The sequence below is a fragment of the Euprymna scolopes genome, chromosome 2 (genome assembly GCF_053919585.1).
Source record: "Euprymna scolopes isolate OS-2025 chromosome 2, ASM5391958v1, whole genome shotgun sequence".
Lineage (NCBI taxonomy): Eukaryota > Metazoa > Mollusca > Cephalopoda > Sepiida > Sepiolidae > Euprymna > Euprymna scolopes.
Window position 1 is genome coordinate 197,536,092 of NC_136483.1, and position 13,166 is coordinate 197,549,257.

The following is a 13,166-nucleotide window of genomic DNA, read 5'->3' on the forward strand; positions in this document are numbered from 1 at the left end:
TATTTCAAATGATGTATTTTCAAATAAATTCTCGTTATACCTTTATATGTAATTTTAGAGGTCGTTTTCCTTTCTATCTAATCGTTAAAATTACAATCGTTTCAAAACAAATATGCTTTATTTTCAGAACATTGAATACAAGACGGAAAAGACAAATTTTCACAATTTTGTTATTTAAATTCAAGCTAGCCCAAAAAGCTGCAGAAACAGCTTGCGATATCAATGAAGCGTTTGGCTCAGGAACCACTACTGAATTCACAGCATAATGGTGGTTTAAGAAATTTCGTGGCGACGAATAGAATCTGGAAGATGATGAGCGTAGTGGTCGGCCATCGGATGTTGATAACGATCAATTAAGAGCCGTAGACGAAACCAATCCACGTACAACTGTTTGAGAATTTACTTGCGAATTAGACGTAACATATATGACGAATTCTAACTACTTGAGAAAGATTAGAAAGATCAGAAAACTTGATAAATGGGTGCCTCACGAATTGAACGACAGCCAAAATAAACCCTGTTATGAAGTGCCGCCTTCCCTTTTTTACTTAACCATAACGACCCGTTTCTCGACAGGATGACTTGCGATAAAAAGTGGGTGCTTTGCGACAACTAGCGACGACGTTCGGCTCAGTGGCTTGACGCCGACGAAACTCCATGACACTTCCCAAAGCCAGAGTTCTTACAAACGGATATCATTTTCTTATCCATTACAGTTTTCTTACCAGAAAATGTTCTTCTAGCCTGATGACGTTGTCTTTCTGAAAATAGGTACTACATGTATGCACATATGTAGCTCATAATGTTTGTATAAATAAACATACAGCATTTATTTATATATATATATATATATATATATATATATATATAAATATATATATATATATTTGTATATACCGCATTCAATTCCAAACTGACTAACTGACGATTGTGAATTTTTGAATTCTGACCAAATTTTGAAAATAGCGTGCGCTGTTTCCTCACACTATCCAGTACGTCTCCCAAATTGTGAACGGAAACACACCCTTTATTGATAGATGTTAGTTTTAAAATTAAAAAAAAAAAGTTGATGGCGAAGAAATCATATAACAAAATATGAAAACGTAAGTAAAAACAAATACTGACAAGCCGATATCCATGCTAAAAAAGGCACCTCAACCCGTTAATACACCAGAAGCAAATAATTGTGTAAACCTTTCTGACTCTGGAAGTAACACTCCATCCATGACAGAAGACAACCAAGGTTAGCCATCAAGTCTTGCTAACAGAGGTCTTGGTCCCCTCTTTATCATTTTTAGCAGCCAAAAAAATAAGAGGCTTGAAAACCTTGCCATGATTTCTTGCTAAAACGAACGTGCCACTGTTTGGCTATAACAAATCAAATTTTGAAAAAGGACTTAATCAGAAAAAAAAATCAGAAAATAAAAACAAAATTGACCTCCCTGAACAAAACAAAGAAGACACCGGCTGCCCAATTGATCTCTCGTTTCCAAAATGTGAATATACATGACAGAGGGAGCGATCATCATCATTAAAAGTGTTGCCATAAACGAGGCAGGAAATGACTACGTTCCAATGAAGGAAAATTAAACTATAAAGAGACAACTATCTAGATGAGAAAGGGAAGAGCAGGGAGCATTCATATGGAATATGCTCAAACAAAACATATCAAACAAAAACAAAAGGCAGAGACTGTTTGGCCCAGGAATCACTAACGAACGTGTGGCACAATGGTGGTTCAAGAAATTTCGCAATAGTGACGAAAATCTCGAAGATGAAGACGGTCGCGGCCGGCCGACTGCGCTTGATTACAAACATTTGAAAGCTTTAATTGAAGCTAACCCTAACTCTAAACCACACAAGAAGTTGCTGTTGAACTCGAGGTCGGTCACTCAACAGTCGTTCGTCATTTAAAGCAAATGAGTTGAACAATAATAAAAAAAATCGTCATTTTGAGGTGTCGTCTACGCTCCCCTGCGCAACAAAAATGACCCATTTCTCGAGCGGATTGTGACATGTGATGAGAAGTGGATCCTCTGCGACAACCGGCGATGGTCGGCACAATGATTGGATGCCGGGTACGCTCCACAACACTTCCCAAAGCAGAAATTGCACCAAAAAACGGTTATGGTCACTGTTTGGTTGTCTGCAGCCGATTTCATCCATTACACCTTCTTGAATCTGGGCGAAACGATTACGGCGGAGAAGTACTGCCGAGAAATTGACGAAATGCATCAGAAGCTCCAACGTATGTGCCCGAGATTGGTCGATATGAAGGGACAAATTCTTCTCCATGACAACGTTCGCCCGCGTGTTGCCTAAGTTACCCTGCAGAAGTTGAACGAATTAGACTACGAGACTTTGCCTCATTCGCCATATTCAATGAACCTCTCACCCACCAATTATCTTTTTTCAAGTATCTCGACAACTTCACGCGCGAAAAATACTTCAAAAGCCGAGATGATGCCGAATCAGCTTTCAATGACTTCATTTCTTCAAGAACTCCGGATTTCTATGCTAATGGGATAAATAAATTTGTTTCTCGTTAGTAAAAATGTGTTGATTCTAATTTTGATTAATAAAGTTTATTATGAAAGGAGTTATGATTTTTTTGTAAGTTGAACGTCCATAAACGACATTATTCTTGCATCAACCTAATTAACCACCCACCATCCACCATGATTATGCAATTACTACAGTTATCTTTCTTGAAAAAGGCGCTCTTAAACCTGGTATAATGATATGGAACAGAAGGGGAAAAAAGCAATCTTAGTAAAGTCAAACAGAGATTAGAGAGAAAAAATACCGAAATACCTAAGTCTTCTGTATAACATGAAAAGAAACAGGAATTTTAGGAAGATCTTCATTCCAGTAATTATAGGAACAACTGGAAAAGAATTAAAAAAAAACTACCTTGAAAATATACCCGGTGAATTAGGTGCAAGAGAGATACAAACAATTGCACTTAAAGGGGCGATTAAAATCTTAAAAAAGTCTCTCGGTTGAAATATATGAAATAGCGAGCGAATGTCTGGCATCCAGTAGGATACCCTGCCCCAAAACAAAATGATAAGAAAATAGAACAAAAAGTGGGGAACAAACAAGAGTCGCAACATTAAAAACACTTTTTCATGTATATCTTTATTGTATTCCATGATACAACATTTTCCGATGTCACAGGATATCGTAAAAGCTGAATTATCCGCCATCTTAAATCGAACATTAAGTCAAAGCGTACATGAATTTTGCTCATTTATAAGCAAAAATAAATTAGTAGCACTTCAAGAGTGTAGAAACACCTTAGATCTTTGTCATTGCATAGCTGTTTAAACTTTTAAAAAATCAAACTGAAGATTTCAACAACATTAAAATGCATGATCAAAACGACTTTGTGTAAATTATAACAGTTAGATACGTAAAAAACAAATGTGTCACGTTATGCGTGACGAAAAAAATTCATATCTTGTTTTTTTCTAACCCTATCCTCAATCCTAAACCTCGTGGTCAGATTCTAATGAGAAATAGAGGTATTAGGTCTATTTTCGGAGATCTGACCTTTTAGTCAACAATTTCTACAACTACAAACGTATGATACATTGAGACAGAAAAGAGGCTTTGATAGAAAATGTTCTCTGCCAATCCCAAGGTTACCAAATTCCTAGTTATTGTTTCTCGATGTCAGCTTAAACTATAACGTTTAGATGAAATGGTTAATATTCCAACTGATTTTGTTAACAGAAACCCGCTTGAGTACAAGAAATTTTCCACTCAAATTTTAAATTGTGATGCTTGAACTGAAATCCACGTCGTCATTTCGACCAGTATATGTCGTTCACCGGCTGAACTATGCAATTTCTTAGGCGACATGTACTGATTTGTAAAATAACGAAATAAGGGATTAATCGAATCACAGATCAATAAAAAACACGTATCAAAAGACTAGCAGGTTAATTTAATAACAGACTATTGGAATAATGGAATAACAGATCAACAAAATAACATATAAATAGAATAAAAAAAAACTAATGAGGCTAATGGAATAAACAGATCAAGAAAAATTATACAAACAGAATAAGTCCTATGGAGTCACGGAATAAGGGATCAATTGAATAAGATACTAACGGAATAAGGGATCAATTGAATAAGAGCACAGTGATAAAAACCGAAACAAATAATACGAAAATCGCAGATTATTCACAAAAGTAAAAAAAAAATATTTTAGGGAAGTGTGATTAAAAGATAAGTTTCGCGAGAATTTGTTCAACTCTTCCATTTAGAGGGCAAATTTATTGTTAAAATTTGTTCTTTATATTGATCCGGGTATTAGATTACCGATTACCAATATGTTGACTATGTTTTGTTTGTCTTCCAAATATGTTGCCGCCATTAATAGTTTTATGCAAAAATGTAAATGACTTTTTTTTACATGGAGGTTACCACTTATCAAGGTCCGGAAGCCACTCGGGGATAAGGGTTATTGTGTGTACAGTAATCAATGGGATAGTATCGTAGTAATCGTTAGTATTGGAGATTTGATGTAGTGTCTTACTTAAGGGGGTGGTTTGTCAGGAGTTTGTTTATGTTGGACTTGAAGATATCCAAGTTGTAGTCAGGTGGGAAACAGGCAAGCGGCAGAGAGTTCCACAGGCGTGCACTTCTAAGAAAGAAGCTTTGCTCATGAAATCTACGTTTTGATTTAGGCACAGATAAAGAGTGGGGAATATTACTGCCAGTCGTTTCAGCTAGACGGGTGCTTTTTGTGAGAGATTGGCGAGGGGGGACCAGAGATTGGAGCTCGGACGAACACTTGCCATAGAAATAACGATAAATCAAAGACAGGCTTGCAACGCCCCTTCTGTGGGAGAGAGGTTGCAGGGAAGAGAAAAGGGCATCCCCCACTAAGCTACGAAGTCTATTTTGTACTCTGTCAAGGTAGGATAGGCTCTTTTTAGCAGCTCCAACCCAGATGTGGCAGCAGTACTCCATCCTTAGACGTACTTGGTTTTTATATAGATAGAGAATTGCATCAGTAGTGAGATATCTTCTGGAGTGGTAGAAGGATCATACGTTGCATTTGTTACAATGTTAGCGTTCATCTTTAGTTGTCAGATGTTTGCTAGGACGACATATTTATTCGTCACCACGTTTCCAGCGATCGAGAAGTCCTTAACAACGACGCAAAAAGGACGATTAGTTTTCTTTATTGATCGACTAACCAAGGAATTGTTATGTGAAGAATGATTTAGAAGATATGTTTCAAAAGACAATCCGACTATATTACTTAGTCTTTGTTTGTACAATATATTTACCGTAATGTCACTATCGAAAGCCAATCTTTCTCTCTCATTGCACAAAAATATATCAATTGAACAAAATAGGTAAAAGTTACTTTGGCGACTAAATTATTTTAAAGGAAATAGAGTTAAAAAATAATAAAAAGTAATTTTGATTTGCCTACTGATTTGAGACATATTAATTGATGCTTCGATTAATATCTGTTATATATGAGCATTCAAAGGTAGCGTAATTTGGAATACAGCAATAAAGATGCAGACACTTTATTTATTGGCGAAGTATAGTAATTTGTTCTCGAATAATAATTACGGTAAATTGAAATGCTTATATCATATATTAAATATTTGAACGCATGTAATTCGTAAATGAGTAGGTATATTTTTTTAACTAACCTTTCATTTTTTACATTTTCTTTTTTTTAATAGAGAGTAGATAATGCACTGTGAATGTGTTATCGGCAGCTCCAGTAGCTCTCGCTTCTCCGTATTTGTCCTTCAGTTCTCATTTCCAATGAGTGATTTTTCTGATAAAGGGTGAAAAAAAAGCTGCTTTCAAGGTCAGCAGTACTTGCGTGAACAGTAGCCTGAGATGTTGGAAATGTTCTGTTTCTATGTCTATCCTTGTGGTCATGTCACTAGTAAGGGTGCTGGAGGTAAGCGTTTCATTTGGGCTGACGTTATCTGCCTTATAGTCAGGGACCTGAACCTTGAATTAACCACTAAGGAGGCTGTCCTATCAACAGGTGCAAAGTACTGGGGCTGCTGTATTACCATTTGGTGAATGGATTCTGGATCATGCAGTAGTTTCTGGTGGGGCCTCTCGATGCCATACTAGTGGGTAATTGTAACGGCTTTACCTTATCATGTGCTACAAGAAAAATGTTCTGTCTTTTTTCTCTGTTACTGTCCCCTTTCTATCCTGCTCTAACCAAGTCTGTCGACCTGTTCCACAAATCTCAAAACTTCATCATGAAATATCTCCAGAAAAAGTACACGAATAAACATAGAACGCCATCCTCCAACGTAGACCTCGACTACTATGTCTCCTTCTCCAACATCAGGGGTCTACGTTCCAACCTTTCAGAGGTTGAAACCCAATTGCAGGAGACGAAAGCGGACATATTGTTCCTAAGCGAAACTGGCATTGGGCCGACCACTTCCCTAGATGATTTCATAATTAAAGGATACCCTAACAACATTTAAATCTGACCCCAAAATCGCCATGGGCATTGAATATGAGCCTACATTAAAGATGGATTTCCGTGTGGTCAGGATATCTCGAGAGAAGACCCTAATTTACCTTATATGTGCTTCCGGGTTGCACTTGCTTACACCACTGCATTTATATTTGCCTCTATCGCCCACACAATAGCGGAGTTAATATCTTTAAGAGTATATCTGAGAAAATTGACCACATCCTGTCTTCTCATCCTTCGGCTAACATTCACATCTATAGTGACTTCAATGTCCACAATTTAGAATGACTGACCAACTTAAACTAAACAGATGATGAGGGGAGGTTCTGTCACGATTTCTTCATTGCTTATGACCTCACTCTACTCACTGATACTACCAGTCAGTATGCATGCCTTCTAGACCTTTTTCTCACAACTTCCCCTGAGCTATGTTTATGTTCCGTTCTATCTCCTCTGGGATCTTCCGATTACTCGGTTGTATCAGTTAAGATAAAAATGAAATGTAATAAGTCTTCAGACGTACCTCTTCACCGTCCACTATATCGATACTCTATAGCTGATTGGGATACCTTCCATACATTTATTTGTGATCTACCTCTGCATTACATATTTAAAAAGGATGTGTCCTCTATAGTATCAGACCTGACCGAATGGTTAATTGTAGGTATAGACCGATTCATACCATCCAAAACATTCCAACAAAAACCTAACAGCCAGCCATGGTTCTCCCCAGAATGTGCTGCTGCCATCGCGCACAGAAATCACTTTTTCCATAGCTACCAACGTAATAGATGCACTGACACTAAAGCTGCTTTCAGGACTGCCAGCAACCACTGTAAAAGAGTAACGAAAAATGCAAGAGAGCTATATGCTCAGTTCGTTAAATCCAAAGTAGATGAGCAGCGGCTTGGATCCCACCAGTTTTGGCAAATAACAAATAGGATCCTGAACAGAAGCGTGCGTTCTATCCCAATCATCATCAATGGGTCTGAGGTCATCTCGTCAGACAAAGCCAAACTATTTGCCAACAACTTTGCAGCTAATTCTACCCTATGCGATCAAGGCCATCAACTCTCCGTATTTCCTCCTATAACAGACAACACGCTATGCAACATAAACATATCTGTACATGATGTCGCCAAGCTAATCAAGAACCTTGATTCCAGTAAAGCAACTGACCCTGACGGCATTCCAATTATAGTGTCGAAAAAGCTTCAACCAGAACTTGCCCCCATACTTACAAAAATGTTTAAGCTTTGTCTTAAGGAGAAGTGCTTCCCAACATCCTGGAAAACCTCATCAGTATGCCCTGTATTTAAGAATTTAGGGGATAGGTCATTTCCCTCTCAGTACAGACCAATAAGTCTCCTGTGCGTCATGAGTTAGTTGCTGGAATCCATATTAAATAAAGAAGTAGTCAATCACCTCAGCAGAAATAACCTTCTTAGTGACATGCAATATGATTTCCGTTCTGCTAGATCTACAGCAGATGTGCTAACGCTTATACCTCACAGGATCAGTGAATTTCTCCGCAAAGGCTTCCTGTCTGGGGCAATTGCTCTTGACATATCAAGGGCCTTCGATAAGTTATGACATAAATGCCTACTTCACAAGATTTCCAGCTACGGTATAACTGGAAATGTTTTCTCAATTATTAAATCATTTCTCTCTGATAGACTCATAAGGGTAGTGTTTAATGGGCAGAAATTAGAAGCCCATAGTATTAATGTTGGGGTCCCTCGGGGGTCAATCCTGGGCCCAACTCTTTTCCTGATCTACATCAATGATCTCCCAAAACACATACATAAATCATTTGTTGACATCTATGCTGATGGCACGACCATCTACGGCAACACATCAAAGACTGCAAATGACAAAGTTCTCTGATTCTCTCTCCTCTGATCTTGAGCGCGCGGTACAATGGGGGAAGAGGTGGCTGGTTACTTTTAATGCATCTAAAACCAAGTTTCTCTCTTTTAATCATCAACGCACTGATACCCAACTGGCATCAATTGAAATGTATGGTGCTGGTCTTGGGGAGACTCCATGTTTTGACAAGTTTCTGGGCTTGACCTTTACTCCTGATCTGAAATGGAACACGTACATCAAATCTATTGCTAAGGTCGCTGGAAAAATGGTAGCGTCCTTCTACCGCTCCAGTAGATATCTCACTACTGATGCAATTTTCTATCTATATAAAAGCCAAGTGCATACAAGGATGGAGTACTGCTGCAACATCTGGGCAGTAGCTGCTAAAAACAGCTTATCCTACCTTGACAGAGTACAAAATAGACTTCGTAGCTTAGTGAGGGATGCTCTTTTCTCTTCCCTGCAACCTCTCCCCCACAGAAGAGACGTTGCGAGTCTGTCTTTGTTTTATCGTTATTTCCATAGCAAGTGCCTTTCTGAGCTCCAATCTCTGGTCCCCCTTCGCCAATTATTCACGAAAAGCACTCGTCTAGCTGAAACCACTGTCAATAAGTTTCCTCACTCTTTATCTGTGCATAAATCAAAACGTAGATTCCACAAACCAAGCTTCTTTCTTAGAAGTGCGCGCCTGTGGAACTATCTTCCGTGTGCCTGTTTCCCACCTGACTACAACTTGGATGTCTTCAATTCCAACATAAACAAATTCCTGATAAACCGCCCCCTTAAGTAATCCATTTCATCAAATCTCCATTACTGACAATTACTACAATATTATCTCATTGATTACTGTACACACAATAACTCTTATCCTCGAGTGGCCTCCAGGCCTTGATATGTGGTGACTACCATAAAAAAGAAATAATAATCCAAAATAAGCTGTTTGTGTACTAATATCCCAACCGTATTGCCTTTAAAAGATTGTTTATCAATAGTAACGTTTAGCATTAAACATTAGTTTAGTTTTTTTTTAATATTAATATAATTGTCTGCGATTAGTTATCTCTATAACATGAGAAATTGAAGATCACTTCAAGATAATTAAGCGGCCCAAGTTGTGGTGTTCCCTTTTCTGTTGATGGATATTCTTGGTACTATATATGGATTTCTTATTCCTGAAAGGACCGGATGTGGAGAAAGAATCGGAAGCCAGTAACAAAACGTTGCACAGGCACTGACCTTAACCGGAACTACGATGCTAATTGGAGTGGTCGTAAGTATTGAGAAGATCGCATATATATATATATATATATATATATATATATATATATATGTGTGTGTGTGTGTGTGTGTGTGTGTGTGTGCGTGTGTGTGTGTGTGTGTGTGTGTGTGATTGATATGTAGTTTGCTTGAAGCGTTGTGTGGGATAGGTATGTAGCAGAGATTTAGAAGGCTGTCACAATGCGAGGAATGAAATATAGTCGGTGTTGGTAAGAGAAGACGAGAACAAGTGGCGATTTACAAATCAATAATCAATATCCAAGTTGTAATCAATAATATATATATATATATATGTTCACTATTTGGGGGAAAGAATTCCAGCGAAGTGCTCGATTAAAAAGAAAAATACTCCAATATAAGAGCTTAATATTTACTTATCTAAAACTGTACGGAAGGTCAGAAAAATATTGGTACTATTTGTTTCAGGCTTAACATAAGTGGGACTAACCAGCCTTACATTATTTACCATTAATTGGTCCCCCTTATGTTAGGCTTGAAACTGATGGCACCGATGTTTTTTCTGAACTTCTGTACAGTTTTAAATAAGTATATTGTTCTGGGGTAACTGACACCCCTATTCCTGTCTTCACATGGACTCTCCCATAGCTGTGAAACGCAGCCATTTTGGAATCTCTAATCAGAGATTTCATGCCAGCCTAATCGTTGACATGACTTTACCGACTCTCCTGTTTGATATTGTGAACCCCTAAAATAAGGCCACAACATCTGGCGACGTAGGAATGAAAAAACCTCACAAGGACCCTTTCCTTTTGACTAATAATCAAAAACGTCTATTTTCCTATTTTTCTGACTCAACTTTAAATTTTTCTACCAGCTTTGAAAAGTTCAACAAGTTTACTTCTTTTTTTCAACAACGAGAAAAAAAAAGAAAGTTATCGCCAAACCAAAACTGTGAGTAGAAAAAAATATATATTGCTGTCCTAATCAATTTCTTGTTTTAAGTCGAAATAAGAGTACATTCTATGCGGGAAAAAAAGTTATTGGTGAACTTGAATTTACGCTTTTGTATTTTTGAACACACGGGTTTCCTATTTTTCTGATTCAACTTTAAAAGGTTCAACAAGTTTACTTCTTTTTTTCAACAACAAAAAAAGTTATTGGTGAACTTGAATTTAGGCTTTTGTATTTTTGAACACACGTGTGGTTAGCTTGCAAGCAACCATTTTTTCTCTGTTACGGTGAACGAGAAAAATAAAAACAGAAACAGAAAAGTCATTAAACCGACTCTACATAGGACACTTGCATCTAACCCACAATTATTTATGGAAACACGTTCTACCAACGTGCCAATGTGGATATGTACTGACCATAAAAGCATATTCGAGGATTGTACAAATACAACTCTATAAAAGGAAAATATTTCAGCAACAACAACAACAAAAGGAAATTAGAAAAATACTGAAAGTCGAAACTAAAAAAGTTTATGGACTTAAAAAAAAAAACAGTAACTTTAAAAGATTTTTTCTCTCTCTCTGATATTTCTTAAATACTTTTGATGTTGGCAAAATTCTCTGACTTCACCAAATAGTACAGTTATTCACTATATTTTTTTCCTTTCATGGAAATTAAACAAAGACTTTTTAAGTGTCTTATTACATTTTCTGCTAAGATACAACACGGAACTTTTTTTTTCCTTTTGTCCCTCCTCATGTGTGAATATTTATTTCATATATCATCTTCATAAAATTGTTTTTTTCTTCGTGAAATTTCTCAGACCTAGAAATTCGGAGACTAGTTATTTTTCAACATGGAAGAACTTTCAAAACAAATAGCTGCTATGATACGGTTGCAGCAAACTCAGTTCTCCGAAATACAAAAGCAAAGAGAAGAAGAAAGAAAGCAAATGGAGGAGGAAAAACGACAAAGAGAAGCAGAAAGCTTCGAAGAAAGAGAAGAAAGAAAACGAAGAGAAGAAGAAAGAGAAGAAGAAAGAAAACAATTTAATGCCCAAATACTTGAAATGCAAGAACAAGCAAAGAGAAAGTTGGAAATATTATCTAAGGTTATATCTAAAAAAGACAGTAGAGAGTCAGACAAGGACGTTTTTTCCCAAACTGCAATCTGGTCAGCGTTGGAAACTTTTCAGTACCGGCCTGATGAAGAATTAACTTTTGAAGCCTATTTCCGCAGATTCGGCGACGTGTTCAGAATTGATTGTAAAACTTGGAGCGAGCAGATGAAGATTCGTCTCTTACTACAAAAATTGGGAGCCATGGAATATAGTAAGTTCGTGGTCTATATACTGCCAAAACAGACGAACGAATTGTCATTTGACGAGGCTGTAAAATCCTTAATGGAGTTATACTGCCCGAAAACTAGTTTATTCCATAAGAGATGGAAATGTATAAACCTGACTCGCAAAGAAGACCAAGACTACACAATATTTGCGTCAGTCGTGAACAGGCATTGTGATAATTTTAAATTATCTTCGTTAACGGCCGACAATTTCAAGGTCTTGATTTTTATTCAAGGTTTAGTCTCAACCAAAGACGCTGAAATCAGACGCAGGGCATTGAACACACTCGAAAAAGAACCGGACATTACCCTTCAAAAATTGGCTGAGGAATGCCAAATAATTATTTCTGAGAAACAGGACTCCAGAAATATAGAAGAGGCAAATGTATCATACATCAAGAAAGTGCAAAATAAAAAACCGTTCGTTCCAAAAAGTCAAGTGAAAACCAAACGCAATACTCAGGAAACATACCAAAATAAGCCTGATTTACCACGTTACCCATGCCGAGGATGTGGAGAACTCCACTGGCAGAAAGATTGTCCTTACCGGTCCCGTAAATGCGATCTATGCAGACGCAATGGCCACAAAGCCTCGCATTGCAGAGTAAAAGGACCTTGCAAGAGTTACGTCAAACGACGAGAATTCTAGGGAAAGATGAAAATGTACGGAAGTACGTAATAGTCAAAATCGGGTACAAAAACGTAAAGCTTCAACTTGACAGTGGCTCAGATTTGTCGATAATAAACTATAATACTTGGTGTAAAATTATCAAACCAAAAATGAGACAAACCAACAGAGTGGCTCACTCGATAACGGGAGAACGCATTAGGTTTGAAGGTGAAGTCACTACAAATGTAACATTGAAGGGCAAAACTTTAACACTAAAAATGTTTGTGTTAAAGAAATCAAATAATCTTTTCGGGACAGACTGGATTCAACAATTTGAACTCTGGGACTCGTCCATGAGCGATTTTTGTCAGAAAATAGACAGCCCTACAGCCGAAGCAAAAAAACTTAAGGAAAACTTGATGGAGTCATTTCCTAATGTTTTTTTCGGGCAAATTAGGCTGCTGCACAAAAATGAAGGCGAAGTTCGAATCAAAAGATAACATCACCCCGGTTTTTAAAAAGAAACGCAGCATACCATTTGCCTCTATACAAAAAAATTGACGAGGAGCTAGATAGACTCGTCAAGGCAGGAATACTGACCCAAGTCGACTACAGTGAGTGGGCTGCCTCCACTGTATACGTAAAGAAAAAAATCAATGGATA

General features: G+C 37.4%; 1 protein-coding gene across 2 annotated transcripts in view; it reads left to right on the forward strand.

Moving 5' to 3' along the window:
• LOC145301394 (zinc carboxypeptidase-like) overlaps nucleotides 1–13,166 on the forward strand; it is a 64,353-nt gene that overhangs the window by 32,937 nt on the left and 18,250 nt on the right. For both annotated transcript variants that reach the window (XM_080144571.1, XM_080144573.1), the window contains exon 9: nucleotides 9,539–9,629. In XM_080144571.1, the coding sequence (XP_080000697.1) occupies nucleotides 9,539–9,629 (91 nt within the window). The remainder of the gene's footprint in view (nucleotides 1–9,538; nucleotides 9,630–13,166) is intronic.